The sequence below is a fragment of the Halichoeres trimaculatus genome, unplaced genomic scaffold (genome assembly GCF_033239565.1).
Source record: "Halichoeres trimaculatus isolate MK-OKI-2021-1 unplaced genomic scaffold, fHalTri1.1 fHalTri1_scaffold_2, whole genome shotgun sequence".
Classification (NCBI taxonomy): domain Eukaryota; kingdom Metazoa; phylum Chordata; class Actinopteri; order Labriformes; family Labridae; genus Halichoeres; species Halichoeres trimaculatus.
In genome coordinates this window covers 19,845,863-19,864,370 of record NW_027437180.1, presented here as the reverse complement: position 1 = coordinate 19,864,370, position 18,508 = coordinate 19,845,863, and the positions used below count along the sequence as shown (strand labels likewise).

General features: G+C 41.0%; 1 protein-coding gene across 1 annotated transcript in view; it reads right to left on the bottom strand.

Moving 5' to 3' along the window:
- Nucleotides 1-17,572, bottom strand: part of cacng2b (calcium channel, voltage-dependent, gamma subunit 2b) — a 73,210-nt gene extending 55,638 nt beyond the window's left edge. Inside the window, exon 1 of the mRNA XM_074665081.1 lies at nt 15,443-17,572. Coding sequence (XP_074521182.1) covers nt 15,443-15,653 — 211 coding nt within the window. The 5' untranslated portion in view covers nt 15,654-17,572. The remainder of the gene's footprint in view (nt 1-15,442) is intronic.
- Nucleotides 17,573-18,508: the final 936 nt, after the last annotated feature.

Genomic DNA, 18,508 nt, shown 5'->3' with positions numbered 1-18,508 from the left:
CGTCTCAAGTTGTCATATTGAGAGTCACAGCCATCAGTTATCACACCTTCCTTTTTATGCAAGTATACGTTTAGACGAGTAAACCTGTCTCTAAAAGAAAGGATTACACATCAGTATTGAGGAAGCCAAAGATTTCTGCTGAGTCATTTTTAAAAATAAGCACTTTGATAGTTGAGTGATAAAAGATTAGATACAGAAAAGAGACAGACTTCTGGATTTTGCCATTGGTAATAAGTATTTTCTTCTGGGGGATCGTAACTTCACCTTAAGGAAAATGTCAAGTACACCATGAGATATCTCAATTCTTAGTTGTCACTCTCCTTAGAAACAAATTGAAGACTTTTCTGTTACTAAATTATTGTGGTGTCAAAATTAAGTAGACTCAGAACAAAGCATTAAATAGAGGTGGAATATAAAAACCAAATGTAAAAGAAATAATATGCTAAAACTTGTGTGTTAAAAACAAGGTGAAATAAGCACAACAAAGTAAATGACAGGGGTATTTGCAGAGATATAAGATAAATACTTAAATAGAAATACATTATTAATGCAACAATGGCAACTAAATGTGTGTATGTTGATAAAATGAATGTTAAATGTGTTATAATATTCAATACTGCTTGCAGATTTTGAGTACACACCAGCACAACTGTAAATCTGTGGTGGACCCCAAGAGAAGTAATGAATGTGCGGGCTAATACAGAGCCTAAAAAGCCAAACTTAACTACAATAAATGAATGGTGCATGGTCATTATGAAAGGTAATACTATGCAATATATTGTAAGCATGAGCTACACCTGAAGTTATTTGTGAGCTTTTTATCATCAGTCCTTTTCTTTGATATTAAACACAATATAATGAAAGACCAGGGGATACAGAACGTGACAGTAAAAGTACATGTACATTACACATTAAAATGAAGTGAATTTGAATGTCTTTTTAGGTTCTTTATCAGAGGTTTCTCTCTTATCAAAGGAATGTGAGAGTGATTTATTTTAAATCATGAAATGCTCAGAGCACTGGTGTTAGCAGTGTGGTAACATAAGAAGAAGGAAATGTGCTGTACATCCATATTGCTCTCATGCACTTACAAACACACACACACACACACACACACACACACACACACACACACACACACACACACACACACACACACACACACACACACACACACACACACACACACAGAGTGCGTGTTCCCTGGTCATTCCCTTTGGCTCCCGATGTCTGTAGGATTAGGGAGCAGTCGGCCTGTCAGCACCTCTCCCACCAGGCGTTAAACAGCCTGTGTGGAGGTGCCAACAGCTCTCTGCTGCACCACGCTCGGCCTACTATAATGTACAACACAGAGCGTGACATACTGCAACTACTGTGTAACGTAGGACTCCACTATGAAAACAACACATGATTGGAATCACTTCTGGCCTTATCAAGGTAGGGGGAGTGAAAAACATCATCATTTGACAAATACCAAAACTTTTCAATACTGAATGAGGATGCTGAAAAAATACCATACGACTGACATTAACTGATCAAACCAACATGACCATAACACCACAAAAGTTATGCTTTGTGCATACAGATCCTCACACCCTCAGTTTCTAACACCAAATAATGAGACAGTTACAAATACCATAAGTTTATTGGTAAAGACCAGGGAGAGTTTTGTCTTACCTGATTAGCATGAAAAAAGATAAATAGATTGGAAGGGAAAGTAAGTGTTTTTTTCAAAGATGTCAAGTTCATGTTTCATTTAAACAGACTGATGAGATGTTTGGTAATGTGTGATGTATGTATTTTCTTTATTCATAAATATAGAATGTATGTGTTCTGCAAGAGTTGAGGAGAAAGTTATTCAACTAATATGTCAATTTCTAAAGAAATTAGGACATCCTGTTTGCATTTTTGTCATTTTCATTGGAACATACGTATTCAATCTATATTTGGATGGTCATACACATGGTGATAGTGTGATACACATTGTTTTGAGAATCTGCCCTGCAGAGCTAAAGCCAGTGATCACATCTTCAATTGACAAATTTTAAATGCCTGTGCTACAGCTGTATGTGTGTTAAATGTACTCTGTATGCTCCATCGTGTGTGTGTGTGTGTGTGTGTGTGTGTGTGTGTGTGTGTGTGTGTGTGTGTGTGTGTGTGTGTGTGTGTGTGTGTGTGTGTGGCTTAATATCTCTCCCATGGTGCATAACAGAGTGTGTCAGTCCCAGGTGTGTGAGAGTACTTGTAACAGTGCCTCTGATTGAGAGGCTGTGATGCCTGTTTGACAGGCGGCCTTGAGTTGCCAACAGAGCACTGTGTCACCATAGTTACGCAGCATCATGTGACTGTAGATACCCTGCACGCAATGAAAGACTGGGAGAGTAACTGCAGTTCAAGGAGCAATGATCATATTATTATTCTGATGAGAAGGTCACTTAGGTTATAAACACCACTGTGCCGTTCAAGACAATGACTCTGATATGTGTTTAATGCTGAAACATAACTAAAAATGTTTTTGTTCTCTGCATTAGGAAAAAAATACATATATATACTTGTATTGATTTCATTGAAATTTAGTTGTCAAATGCATCCACGTTCAGGCCTTCATGCAGATTAGGGTGATGATTTAACATTCATAGCTTTCCAGGAAGCTACATTTGCATGTCATTTGTTCAATGAGTACACAAACACTTTGGCCTAAGATGGCTTTGCTCAGCAACATGAGTCATCATACTGCTAGAGTTATTAACCCAGCACTTTAACGCTCATCTATTATGTCATGTACTCATGAATACAAACATGTAGTACGCATACTGACTGACCAAAACAATCACAAGCATGAAATAGTACTCTTACCGCAAAGTGGGTAAACTTTGAGAATTTTCACTTATTGAAATTAAATTTTCACAGAATGCACACACTGCAAAAGTAAGCAAAACTAAGCAAATAACCAAGCATGGACTGATATCAAGCAGTCAAGAAAATCAAGCGCCCTTGCTCATCTCAAATAATCGTGGATTATCTCCTGACAGCGCCGGAGTTAAAGTTGAGCTGAGATGATGTGAAAACCACAACATGGACCTGGTCATTCATTAATTTCTGGAGCAGGGTTTAGAGCCGTCTTGGTGGCAGCTGCCATAATCCAGAGTCCCGCTAACTCCAGGCTAATCCAGGAACAAGCAAGGAGTAGGATCTGAGGCAGGTTTTTGGCCTCTTACCTGATAGCTACATTGTGCCAGCATGCCAGTTCACTCAGCCCACCCCATTTAACAAACTGCATACAAAGCACGACTCTGAAAAAAAGAAATGAGTGCATTTATGCAAGAGTTGCAGCTCTTTTATGGCATTTTAAGCCTCATGTGGAGATTTGAGGAACTGCAGCGTTTGTACTTCAACATTGGCTTAAACAGCAGAGGTTGCTGCCTTATTTAAAGCATAGACTGGACATAGTCTCCCTGATGTCACCCGTCAGTTTCTAAAATAGATTTTTAAAGCAAATCAGCTGGCACGGCCGTATTGGAAGTGATGTAGGTTTCGAGTCTCCAACAGCTGTAGGGCGCCTGTCAGTCACATGAGCTGAGCTGTGCCTCTGATTGGGTTAGCTCATGATTTCAATATTGTCAAAACTGCCGAGTTAAAAAAAATGAACCCCAGTATGATGTGTGCCAATAGTGAACTTAGCGATCAGGCGGCTTTTTTGTACCAGGCTGTAAATATGATTATTTCTACTGTGAAAACAGTTCCTTTGACTCTGTGTGTATGTGACTCCTGGTTCTGTCAGAGCCAGCCTAAAGGACACTAAAGAAACCACAGATTTTAGCACTTCTGCATTGTCTTATATTTTTGGACCAGAGGTTGCTGCTTAGTTTGAACCCAGCAGGTAAAAGTCTGAATCTCTCAAAGGTGGCAGTGGATAGGGTGATGATTGTTGGTCCCTTCCCCTTTCATCAGATCTAAGAGACCTTACTCTGCCTGATCTGATTAGAGCCACTCCACACTCACACTTAGACCAAAATAACTATTTCATACTCTGAGAGAAAATACAATAAGGACAAAAATTAGTGAAAACTAGTTTTTTAGATTTCAGCAAAAATGTGTCAGGAGTTCATGTGTGAAAAGGCCATCTGTTCATTTGTAGAGCACCTTATCATAGATGCAAGAGGAAATGTAGAAAAATTTACCGTATCATTGTTCGAAAAATGAGTCATTATTCTTTAAGTTGACTGGTTCAAATTTGTATAGAACAAATTTTTAACGAGAAAAGGTTTCACAGGCCGCAAGGTTCATTTTGACTTTAGAGGGTTTAGAGGTAAATACAGTGAAGCTTACTGCTGATACAAAAACACACTCATAGACACTCGCACCTCATTCCCAGAAACATATCTCTGGTCACACACACCTCTCTTGCTCTCAGACCTGCTGTGATGGAGATTAATAGCAGCATTTAGGGCCCACTGAGCTCCACCTGTCAAGGCTGGGGCCCCCAGGGCAGTGCCGGTCTGTGCCTCGGATGGAGATACTGTCCTGAGGCGAGATCCATCATGGAAGTTTGCGACAGGCTGGATCTCTAGAGCCAACATCCACAGCTGGACCACCAACACAGGGCCATCCTTCCAGGATGACAGACACACAGAGTGAATCCAACCTGAGCAGACTGGATAGCTGCTGGATGGAAGAGTGTGGGGACCAGCAAACCACGTCAAAGCTGTATTGATATCAAGAGGCTCCGATGTGGCTGCGACAGTATTTGTGTGAGCACTTTAATACAAATTTATGCCGTTGTGAGAACACATAGACAAACACACAATGTTAACGCTGCAAGTGTTTATGATCAAGAACTAAAAAAGGCATTTGATGTGCTGCATCTAAGTTTAGTTCCTAATGTGATGTTTATCATGAGTACAACTCGCTGCCTTTGTGTATCTCACTCTCACACTTTGCACTGTCTCATTGGTTTAGTTTTAGAACAGCAGCAAGAAAGTATCTGTTGTGTCTGTGATGTTCTATGTGTCACAGCAATTCTCAACCGTCCAGCTCAAGTAGGTGTGTAAAAGATAAAAGATGTTTTTGTTGTCACAAGCTGAAGTATTTAAACACTTCACTGACTGTACAGTCATGGTGAATCATCCTGAATCAGAACATCTGAACACCTCAAACAAGCTCACATAAGTCTGCACATGATATGGCTTAAAAAAGACAAGGTATAGAGTCACAGAGAACAATAGAAAATATCTGAATCAGTATCCAAATGCTTTCTGTTGCTGCTTGAACCCCAATGCAATATGTTTCCTCTCAAAAACAAATGTAACACTGGGACAGAATAAAGGAGAAAAAAATTAAAAAGACACTATAATTTTTCACTGAAACTCAAAGCAGTGAACCAATGTTCAGTCTTTGGTTAGCAAACAAAATATGGAGTTATATCATTCTGGGTTGTTAGGAAATAAACTTCAAAAGGGGTTATAGTTCATCCTCAGGGGCACTACACATAAAAAAATTCAAATTATTAGATGGTTTAAAATTTAAAAACCTAAATTGCCTTCATGTGGACAGGAGGGCAATTACAGGAAAACGATCAACGGGACTTAAAGGGCAACTCCAGTTTTTTGACACCTGGACCTTATTTATAGGTGTGTGCATGCTCATATACTCACTCAGACAAACATTGTGCAGCTCGGAGTCCTTCAGAAGTTATTTAGATCCAACCGATTTTAGCCGCACTTAGCTGGGGCCACGGCAAGGGAGCTTCAGCGCAGGACATAATCTCTGCAAAATCGCTCATTTCGGCTATATTCTTTCATCCATTGCTATCCATCGTTATCACAAACACACTCCTCTTCTGTTGCCAGAGGCGAACACTGTCCACAAGCGCACCACCCGTTTGCATTGAGTCGTGGACGTGCTCCAGTTAGTTGTTGTCTAGCCAGCTCTTTGTCTCTCTCCCTCTGCATCCTTCTTTCACGGAGCTCCTCATCCGTGTACTCAGGCTCAAACCGGTAAGGACAACCGTCAAACTCGAAGTCGTAGTCTGAAGACGGTAGACGAGCTGACTTTATGATAACACTGGCGATGGATGAAAAAATATAGCCGAAATGAGCGATTTTGCAGAGATTTTGTCCTGCGCTGAAGCTCCCTTGCCATGGCCCCCGCTAAGTGCGGCTAAAATCAGTTGGATCTAAATAACTTCTGAAGGACTCCGAGCTGCACGATGTTTTTCTGAGTGAGTATATGAGCATGCACACACCTATAAATAAGGTCCAGGTGTCAAAAAACCGGAGTTGCCCTTTAACTTTTGAGGACCAGAAATTCCTACACTGTTAAAACAAAACACAGAGTGGCTACTGATCAGGAAATCACAAGAACTGTGCATCGTCTTGTGCCACTTTCTGTTTCATCTGAAAATGTATTGTACTCATGATATTTAAGCACAAAAACAACAAACAAACAAAAGACAAACCACACTGAGTACCCCAAGCCTTTGCAGTTTGCTCTTGTTTCATTTAGTAATGAGCTTTCAGCATCTCCATATGCTCCTATTCTAGAGGTGCTCTCTTGCCTCATATAGACAGTAACCTGATTATGGAGGGATAAGTGGTCAAATTCAGATTTAAGATAATAATAAGAATAATAATAAGAATAATAATAAGAATAATAATAATAATAATAATGTGTAAGTGTGTTTGTAAATATGGGAGGCCTACGTTGCATCAAATCATAATAGCTCAGTTGAACGTATGCACACAAACCCGGCAGACAGTGAAGCTATTTATTATTCAGTACAGTTCAGTTTATGCCTTTGTGCATGTTTTGTGAGCCAGACTTGGTCTTTGTCTCATTTGCACAGGTTTAGCCACAATCCTTTTTAAAACAGCCCTCTCAGTTATTCCAGCCATGCCATGCCATTACATTGTTTTGCTTTTCAAATATTACAGAGCGTTGTAGTAACATCAGTTTAAAATGACAACAATCCTGTAGATATTGCAATACAAAGTGTAATGGTTTTATGTTAACCAAACAGTAAAATTCAATCGTAAATCACAACCAGGTTCTCTTCTTTTTTCCTTGCGACCACAATGATATGCTTGAAATGTACATGATAGAGAAACAAAGAAACAATGTGTTGTAGTTATTTTAAAACAAGCTCTGGAGCTAAAAATAATTTCAAATCAATTTTTCTTGCTTTTTTCATGAAGAGTCTCTTGGAGTTTGGTGTTTGCAGCACACAGACAGCTAAAGTTTGACAGCTGCTGTGACCTGTCAGTCACTTCTATTACAGTATCAACAGCAGCTCGCCCACAGAGTGCTGCTGGATGCTGACTGTTTGCCAGCCTCAGCGCAGAGGCAGAACAATGACTCTTATTTCCTTACCCAGCACTCCTCCATCACACTTCATAAATAGCTTGTTACATCCTTCAGCTTTTAAATGAAGGCACTACAGCTTTGATTAGACCTTTGATAACTTCGGTGTCTGGGTAATATTAATAATTTAACTTCACTATGAGTTCAAATGTTACTCAAGAAGTGGAGTTGTGCTTCAAGTTGTCCTTAAAATGCATTTGCAATGACTGAAACATTAACCTTTCATATTAGAAAAAAAATATGGCAGCGCTGCACTTGGTTTCATAGATGAAATTGAAAATTAACTTTCAACACAACTTTTGGCTAAAGTATGTTAAAATGCTGACACTGCAACATAGCTGAAAGTGAACTGTAAGGAAACTTACTCCTTGGGTCCTTGGCACTCAACAATTTAAAACAGCATGGTGTTACCTGGATGTTGGTGTGCCAAGGGTATTATGTGTATTATGTTGCACCATCAACAAAAAAGACTAACTGCAGTTTGTCACATTAGAAGTCCAACAATCTTTTACCACAGACCTAAAAATTAGATTTAAACTGTAGTTTCTGTGACATTACCCTTTAGTTTCTAAAGGGGTGTTAGGAAGTCTGTCAATGACAACAGAAATGTTACAAACAGTGACTCAGACTTACTTCCAGACAACCACACCCCTGATTGAGCTTTGCGATTTTCATACTAAGTTGAAAATTTGTTTAATTGTGCTTTAAAACTGACATTTTAATATTGAACCTAACAAAAACTCCACAGGTTTTTGGAATCAACCTCAAGTGGACACCGGAGGGACTGCAGTGTTTTTGCTCTCTAATACTTACTTCATTTCTCAACATCAAAGGTTGTCAAACATTAACCTTCCTGACTTACTGACCTTCTAAAACACTTTGAGGCATATTACATGAGAATAAATCGATGCTCACCAACCCAGTTGCTCTGCGGTTTGTAAAAAAAAAAAAACTCCAGCGTTTCAAATTATCGGCCGGTTTTGTTTCAAGTCACCACATGCAGAGCTTCTTTTCTCATCATGAAAAAACCTTCCTCATTCTAAATATTGTATGTTTTTGATGTGATATGTTCTTTTGGTATGCTAATTAACAGAGAACTTACATCTATCAAAAGTTATATCTACATTTCCAACTTGATGTCAGATCCAACAATGATCTTGAACTTCAACATACTTTAAACAGTCTCAATGCACTAAAGTCTACTATGGATATATAGAATGCTGAATCAGTCATAATCCTGATACTCTGCCAGTCAGAAAACATGTGAAACAGCCTTGACATCAGGCCATAATAAAACAGGAGCCCCACAGCAACATCAGCAAATGACAAATGCAAGGCAAGAATGTTTCCAAAAATATGAAATTTGGGGTTTAATTATAACAGTAGTAACAGAGCTATCATCATTTCATTTGTCTGTATTCTCATCATCAAAATTAAGTGTTTCTCTCTTTTGCACACCCAAATCCCATATTGTACATAAAAAAGACAGTTTTCGACTATATCTGCTGAATCATCCCACATTTCATCTAAACACTTTTTAAAGACCAGGACAGAGCACCAGTGTGTGTTACTTTCAGTTTGATTTTTAGGTATTTGTTAAATGTGATGTGCCCACCATGATGTCTGATATGAATAATCATGCTTATTTATCAACCAGAATACTCAATAATCTATCGTTGCATGACATGTGCATTCATTATCCCCTGATCAGCTTACTGGAGCTTCAGATAAAGAGTCAGTTTGTGTTTTTTTGGGGGGTAGTTTTTTTTTTAATCTGATTCCATGTAATTTGTTCCTTCCCATGCTGGTGTATCACTAGCTGGAGCTTCAGATAAAGAGGCAGTGTGGAGAGGCCCTGTTGATGATCAGCACAGTGAAGCTAACAGAGCTGATGGCTATTAGCATAATTAATGTCATCGCTGTAATGCACTTCAATTCTGACACAGCCTGCCTCCCTCCCCTCTTTCAAACAAACACACACACACACTCTCTCTCTCTCTCACACACACACACACACACACACACACACACACACACACACACACACACACACACACACACACACACACACACACACACCACTACATTTTTTAAAGGCCTAAGCATTAAAGTAGAAGCATAATGAATTCTGCTATGTATAACTCAAGGCTCAGCATAAAAATGTCACGTGTGATCTTCCTTGGTTTTGTGATGCTAACATGTCACTGTGATGACAGAACTGCCCCGAACACTCAGTCAATCACTGTTTTCTGCAGATAATGTACATCATGTACTGAGCATTAAAATAAAAGCGTGCACTGTGACGTATTATGTTTAAAGCCGGGGCAAGATAGGTTAGATAGAACGTAGGCCTGTGTGTTAAAGATAGCACAGGATGCCTAAGGGGGTGTGACAGAAAACCAGGGCTGCCTGCTCTTTCTCTTGTTCTTTATTCTCTTCTTCTTCTTTTTTTTTCTCAACACCTCCCAATTTCTCTCTCCCTCTCTCTTCTTCTTCCCTCTGCACCACGCAGCTTTAAAGCAACTGTAGCTCTGAAGGCGATGCACACAGAGTGAGCTGGATCCCTCTCAGATTCCTCTCTGCTCTTAACCATTTCGAATCTTCAGTGCCAAGGACACAGAGCAAGCTTAGAGTGTGAAAAGTAAAGCCACTTAGCCGGGAAAATAAGCATATCACATGGAGTGAGTTGGCGTGGCCGCATTCACATCCACAAATGTGTTGTTAATTTGACACAATTCTGAAACCTCTGCCAAGATTCCATGTTTCCTGTTTTGTAAAATGAACACATTTTGTCCTTAAACTCACACTGTGTGAGAAGTTCCAAAACTGCAGCTATGATTTCATTCCCATAACCTCCTCTTTTGAAACGATTACATAAAGTGGTCACATGTTTGATCACAGGTAGCTTTCATCACACCTGCACCAAATTAGCAGAACTGGAAAGGAGCTTAAAATAGCAGTGATATGAAACAGGTGGCTCGTTGTTTTTCTTCTGAGGTAATTTCAAATAAAACAAGCGTATCATGGAGCAGAATGAATGTTCACGAGGCACATGAAAAGAACATGTACACAAAGTTCACACCTCGCTTTCCATGGGCAAAACAAGGGAGATGAGAAGATTGTTTTTTTCACACTAAATGATGATAAGCGCCATTTAATTTGAGTGCCCAAAAGCCTGACATCCAATCTCTCATCTTCTTTCTACCTTTTTGTATCTTAACGGTAAGTAGGAGCACCTTAGTGCCTGTGCGTGTTAACTTGCTAAATCTAAGGATTTCTTTATTTTAACTTTCTAACAGTGGGCTAGCATTAACAACTACTTCAACCGTGCAGTGCCCAGAACACACAAAATAGAAAACACCACGGTAGGTATTAAACGGTTAAGGCCTGATAAGACCTCAAAGGTAGGGTCTGCAGGAATTTTTGTGACTTGTTAATTAATATAACATTTAAACTGGGCTCCTTCTCCTTGGCTCAATGCCAGCAGCAGCGCACACCCTCTGCCTCCAACTGTGACTACGTAAACACATTTACTAGCACAGCATCCATCTGCAGCATTGCGTTTCTGCGTGGAAGAGACTCAAGAGCTGTGCACCTGACTTGACTTTAGCACAAGCTAACCACAGGTATCTGACACATACCTGCTCAGCATTAAGCCAATTCACATCACTCTTTGTCCTGTGCTGCTCTCCAAGTGCTGGAGAGTGAGTGAAAGTTGGGCCAAGCTTCACCCCCCGTTTGGTAAAAAGTTTTATTTCTTTGGCTTTTTGTTTCACTTTCGTTGTATCTTTCTCCCTGCAACGTCGACTATCATAGCCACTTGTGATAGCTTCTCCCATTTGCTAACCAACATGCAAAGTCACCTGCGCACTGGGTGCGCTGGGATTGGCTGATGTAACCACGCTAACTCCCGCCCAGAAACTTCCCAATACAAGCAAAGCATCAACATAAAGGTAAGGGAGAGGTTTGAGGCAGGCATGTACAGAGGCCCAGAGGTGACAGTTGGGCAAGATTATTCCTGTAAAAGTTGACTTTTATCATTTTTATTTTATTATGGAAAATCCTGCAGACTCTGCCTTTAAGATACTTGAAAATGTGCTATTGTTATACTTCATAGCATCTCTTTGCATTTTCTTCTTCTTCTGTGGTATTCACTGTACCAAGACGTCCATGCCGCAGCCCTGGCAGCCCAAGGCCTGACCTTTTCACTGCATATAAGGTCAACGGGTTAGAGATGCAGCCTGGAGCGCGGCCTCTACAAAGCCAGAGAAGCATCTTTGAAAATGTAAAACTGATGAAAACAAAAACAGCCAGATATTTCTTCCCTGGCTGTCCTAGCCTAAAGCTGTGCTGTAGGAGAAATATGGATAACACAGAGCAGAGCCCTGCTGTACAGAAGCTGTTGCGGTTGATGAAGCTGCCAGCAAAACTGTATGTTTGTCATTGTCACGTCAAACAGGAATGGATCAGCTCTAAACTGTAGTTAGCTAGGAGAACATATGTGGCAAAAAAGGGTTGCGAAATGTTTAAATACTGCTGAATTAAAGCAAGTGCTTCCGGATATTATGCAGAAGAAGAAATAGAACATATATTTCAGTAAGTACAGTAGCAGATGAATATGTAAAAAGAAAGGAGGCCAAGATTTAATACCCAGGGAAGCTGTTAAAATGGGTTTTCACAGAACATATTGATGGGTACAATGATATTCTTTGAGATTTATTTCAACAGCTGTCAGCCTGTTATAATGTTTCAGCTTCAGCTGCACATTGTGTGCCGTGATATCTTCCTGCTAGCAGCATAAAAAAAAACACTTGTCTGAACATGAAAAGAAAGATACAGGAATAGTTTTCCTGCTAAGAACCAGTTTAAAAAAAATAAAACAAGTTTAAATTTAGAAAGGTAGAACTCAAGGGCTGGAAATTGTGTAACCATCCTATGAGATCAATGTAGAAGTTAACCTCCAGTGCTTCACAGCCCTCTTCTCTGTGTAAGAATAAGGAGGTTATTCGTCATTTGAGATTCATGACCTGACATTAAATTGGCGCTAGTTCTCACTGATTAAGATGCAACATTTAAATGCCATGGGCTTGGCTCATTTTATTCTGTAATGTCAGATCTGATAATATAACTGGCATGTTTTAAAGATCTAATCTCTCTTTTACACCTCTCAGAATCTGCAGCAAGGTTTAAAAAAATGCCTCTGTAGCTTAATGCTAGATTGTGAAGTATGGTGAGGTGCTCATTATACTGTGTGGCTCCACAATGTGGGGTCACAGGCAGGAGTGTTAACCCTGCAATTGGATAATGTGCATAAGTGCAGAAATCATACACACCCCCACAAACACACACAGTGCTTGAGAAACAGGTGAGTACTTATTATGACACATATCAACCGATGGGAAGTGTTTTGAGTCAACAGCATGCCTGCTTACATCACAAGTGCAACATGAATGCAGTCTGTTGATGCATTTACCATTCCTAAAATGTGAGTCGGAAGCTGCCATAAGAAACATGATTCAATACAGAACAATCTAGTGACCAGGGACTCACTATATCAGCTGGGTCAAAGTTGAACCATTTTTTATCACACTTTCTTTCTTTCTTGTCTTCACTCCCTAACCAACATCTTTTGATAAACACACAGGTGCTATTTTTTCCATGATCACTGAAAATATAACCAACTGAAAAACCACAAACACACTGAAACTATGTCATCCTGTGAATCTGGGGCCGAGTGTTGAGTGATTCAGGCAGAGGATGGATCACAGACAGAGCGTAAGTACCTGTGTGTCCTAATCCTCTGCAGTGTGTGTGTGTGTGTGTGTGTGTGTGTGTGTGTGTGTGTGTGTGTGTGCGCGCACGCGCGCTTGTATTGCTATTCTTGTGAGAAACATCAAAATGATATACCTGGGAGTGTTTAGGGATTAAGGCTTTCACGATGTCAGGGTAAGAAGTAAAAGCAGGTTGTGGTGCTGATTTTTGGGATCTGGCCCTGGACAGGGTTAAATAAGGAAGAGTTCTTCAATACAGAGGACATTATAGAAATGTTGGTTACCTGATTTTGTTCTGCTAAATGAGAACGAGAAATGAACTTTATTTTGGACTAATAGAAAATCGTTTAGAGTTTGGGGACTCTTTAATCATTTGTCATCTTTCTACCAGACATGTTTGGGTCTTTTTTACATACATTGCCTTTTAGTAAGACTTCTTACAGTGTGCAGCACTTTCAGCAAAATCCAGGCATTGCTGGTGCATGAGCTACCTTTTAAGAAAGCCAACTGAGCGGGTTGCTTTCAGTGTTTTAAGTTGATTTTTGGGACTGTTGCCTTGCTTTGAAGATAAGACAGTGGGTAGATCAGAAGAAAGTGGATAATATCGTGTATCAAAGGGCAGAGAGTCAGAATTGAAGCTGGGCCACCACCTTGAAGGATTTTAGCCTCTGTACATGGGACAATGTTTTAACCTCAGAGTCAAACTGGTGCCTAATTTCCTAAACTTTTACCAAGACTCACAAAGTTTTTCCCCAAAATTTATAAAGAAACTGTTCTCTTTGGTAAACCCATTCATTACTCCTCATGTTCTTGGCACCTGGGAATATTTGCTAGTAAAGAGTGACGAAAGTGGCACCACCAAAGTTCTTCTCTGAAGATACACTGTCAAGAGTTTAAGTGCTTTCATTCTCTAATTTCAAGGAAGGACGTCACATTTACATTACACCTAGTCAGCAAAGTGAAAGGCACCAAGGTGGGGCAAAGTTGCTCCATCTCTGATCCCTCCTTGGAGGTAATAACAGCAACAGAATGGGGTAACATGGTGAGGATGCCCGTTAGAGTAACACCGCTGGTTATTCATGAATATCCGACTGTGTGTGTGTGTGTGTGTGTGTGTGTGTGTGTGTGTGTGTGTGTACGTGGTGCTTTTGCTTAGTGTTCACTAGCTGTACCTGTCGTGCTTCCACAGGGCTATCATGCAAAATGAAATCAGACATTGGAACACCATTGTTGCGCCATTTTTGGGGGGGCAAAGTGATGGTACAAAGGTGTGGTAATGGCAGGACTCTGTTCCAGCACTGCATTGGGTAAGCAGCTCTTGACTTAAAAGATGATCAAATAATCTCTTACATGAACCAAATCTGACTTTATCTTTGTTTCACATTCGTGCAATAAGGAAAGGAGATTTTGGATTTGTTCCTCTGCTCCATTCCTTGGTCTCTACAGGTAACAGATATCACGTTCAGACGAGTACAGAAAGAAGAAAGGATTACAAAGATTACTTGCGTCTCCCTACACAGGCATGGGCAAAGAATGTAAAATCAAGACAGATCTAAAAAGTCTGTGATGAACTCCAGTGTGCCTGTTCATAGATCTAAGAACAACCAGCTGCAGGCATCTGGTTTGATTTATTTATCATGAAATAACTGAGATTTTTCCATGTTTCCTTCGGCCAGAGAGTAGAACAACATCAGCAGGACTAGTGACCACAGGTCTCAGTCACACAGTACCTGAACCATGTGTGTCTTTTCAAATCCAGTGTGGTGTTTGAGCCAAGCTTCTCTCAGCTGGGACGATTAAAAAAGCCTAACAGCAGACCAGCTATGACAGACAAACTCTAAAAACCCTGAACAAGGAAGCAACAGAGCACTGCAGACTAAATCACCTGTCAGGAAGAAGATGCACTTACTCTTCAACATGTCAAGCCAAGTTTTCCTTCAATTTATCAAAATGCATGAAGGAAAGACGCTTCAACAATTCAAATCAAAGGTTATTTTGAAGAGATCGACATGGTTCATAGGTAGTACAAGAACCAAGAGGACTTGAACCACCAACCAAGTGTGCAGATGGATGGATAGATGTGTGTGTAGGTTAGAGAGTGAGTGTTTCCATGTGTGGAAATGGATGCAGAGTATCTACAGGATAGTGTGGGCATGCAAGCGCATGTGTAGGCATGTAAGAGCAATTGCAATGCTGTGTGTACGTGTGTGTGTGGGCATGTAGGAATCAATATGCCTGCGTGCCTGAGCACACTGTGTCGTTGGTGTATCTGTGCAAGGATACATGGCCTCATCAGGACATATGCAACTCACCTTCCAGGCAGCAGGTCCTCCAGAGGCCCGAGTGCGTCATCACTTCCTCGTTCTTCTTGCTGGTCTCATTCTCGTTGGTGCTCTTAATCTTGCAGACGCCACGCGAGTACAGCCAGTAGTCTGTTCCCACGGCGATGGTCATAAGGCTGAAGGCGGCGAAGGCCCCTACCGTGGTCAGCAGCATCTGAACTCCGCGGTCAAAAACGCCCATGTTGCCGCATTCCACGAAAGGGGGGCCCCCTTTCCTCTTGATGTACAGGAAGTAAATATTTGTGAGTTTGCGTCGCCACGCCAGCTCGGAAAACGGGGGGTGGGCAGTGTCGGGTGGACAACGGTAGCGGGGGGCCGCTGGGGGGGCGGGGGAGTTAGGGGAGCTCGGGGGAAATCGTATGGTTGGTTTTGGGGTGGGACAACACAAAGATGAAAATTAGAGTAGGGTGAAGGTTTGAGGGTGGTCGTTTGGCACAAAAAAGATAAGTCAATCAGACTTTGGTGAGAAGGTTTTAAAAATCTGACCCTCAAGTAGCAGGAAGTTGCCCAGCTCTAGAAAAAGAATGTTGACCTAAAAATGGGCTTCTTGCAGATCCCACCAGAGATCTGGTCTGGGATCCAGGCCTACTTTGTTGAGTTGGAAGGCCTCTAAATGTCAAACTCTGAAAAAGGCTAAGATAATGAGAAGATGGAGGATTTTTCTCTGTTTCTCTGTGATCGTCTCAGGCCTGAATTTGGCTTTCTGAGCTGACTAAAGCAGCTGCATGTATTACAATCCTCACAGCTTCAACGGTGATATATGGAATGATGTGCATGTAGCGCTTGATTTTTTTCCTCACACAGGCTGTATCATACAGCCTACACTGTCATTCTTAGGCTCAAACACTAACATTCACACACATATACACACACAAACACACTTATACTTATACACACTTACACACTCTGGCTTGCTTATGGTGCCAAACTTTCACTCGCTCACACCTGTACACAGACGAGCACACGCATGCACGCAGTGTGAATTAATTCATACTGATAGGGGGATGAAGAAACACCGGGGTGTGGGGGTGGAGGGTGGTTAAGACTAACACAGTTGGCGGCCTGATTTCTTTAAAATGCTCTCCCCAAAAAAGGCAAAAGCAGAGATCTTAAACAGATGAAGACACAATTCCGGATGAAATCTGACTACCTTGATGTAACACAGTGGATCAGTGAGTTATGAAGGCTCATCTCAGGCATTTCAGGAGAATCAGACTATCACATGTATTTTGAGGGAAGAGGGTGATGGGAGGAAGGCAAGACAGACAGGCAGGGCCCAAAATATGTTGAAAAAATGACTGAATGTGAAAAAACAAATTCAAAGCAGCAGAATCAAGCGCTCCCCCAAAATCAAGGACAGAGTGATAAATAATGGCAAATAATCAGCCGGTACCATGTCTGCCATGAAAACCAGCCATTCCTTAAGAGATGAAGGAAATATAAACCAACCAGGGACGATCAACCCCTCTCTCCACAGAAACGGAAAAAATCAAGCCAAAAGGAGGAAGAAAATTAATAAGTTGTGAAAATCAAACAACAGCCTGCTTAGTTTTCCTTTTTTCTAAAATTCTGATCCCCAGTTTCCATATGTGGTCCCTAGACCTTTCTCCAGCGACAGTGTAAATCTGCTATAGGGGGATACAGGCAGCGGTACCGACGGTACACCGCGGAGAGAGGGGCGCATCCAGGCGGGGAGGCCGAGCATCACCGGTCATGCAGCCGGTCGCAGGAACGAGGACGACACGGCGGGATGGACGAAGCTTCCCGGAGCGTCAGAGCCTCTTCGTCCAGCATCCACGCGATCCTACACGGTTATATCACGGCCACCCGGAGCACATCGAGCGCACATACATACATACATGCACAGCCGTCTACTGTCACCACATGGAAATGATCAGAAATCGTCAGAAGCGATGTTCTTTTGTTCGCAAAGCCGTTAAAGCGTGGGGGATTTTGTGCGCAAAAAAATGGATAAAATTTCAAGCCGAGCAACACATCAATCCTTGGTTTCCTCGTCTTTCTTCTTCGCAGAGCTGAGATAGAAGTGGAGAGAAGAGAGGAGGAGGAGGGGGTGGATGATGGTTAGAAGCAGGGGATGAAAAAAATCGACACAACGAGGGAGCGAAGAAGAGAGAGAGAGAGGAGAAGAGATGTTCTGTGCGCAGCATCAGCAGCACTTAACGCAAAAACAAGCGCACTGCAAAAGAAAAAAAAAAAGAAATGTCCCTTTCAACAAGTCATTTCATTTGAAGCCCTCATGTCGCTCTTTTCAGTGCAGAAAGGCACATGTGGCTTGTTTGTGTGAAATATACAGGTGTGTACATCACTAATCCTCTTTTTTATTTCTTCTTTAGAAAAGAATAGAAATAAGCCAAAAAAAAAAAAAAAAGAGAAAAAAACAAACTTGTATTTTTTTTTCTTTGTCTTAAAAATCTACAACATACAGTGCATCTGGAAAGTATGCAGCGCTTCACTTTTCCCACATTTTTTAATGTCACAGCCTCATTTAAAATGAAATAAATTCACATTTTCACCAAATGACAAAGTGAAAAAAAGTTCATTTGAAACTCTTACACATTAATTAAAAAAAAAAAAAACATCACATGTGCTTAGGCTTTCACAGCCTTTGCTCAATACTTTGTTGATGTACCTTTGGCAGCGACAACAAGTCTTTCTGGAAATGATTCCAACAGCTTTGCAGCACCTCTCAAGCTCCATCAGGTTGGATGGGGAGCGTTGGCCATTTCCAGATTTCTCCAGATATGTTTGATCTGATTCAGTATGGCTGGGCCACACACAAAGACATTCATAGAGGTGTCCAAAAAGCCATTCCTTTGATATCTTGGCTGTGTGGTTAGGGTCATTGTCCTGTTAAAAGATGAGCCGCCGCCCCAGTCTGAGGTCAAAGTGCTCTGGAGCAGGTTTTGAAAAACATCCCCACAGCATAATGCAGCCACCACTATGCTTCCACCACCAGACAGCAGAGTGTTTTTTTTTTTTTTTTTTTTGTTTTGTTTTGTTTTGAAGCATTTGCAG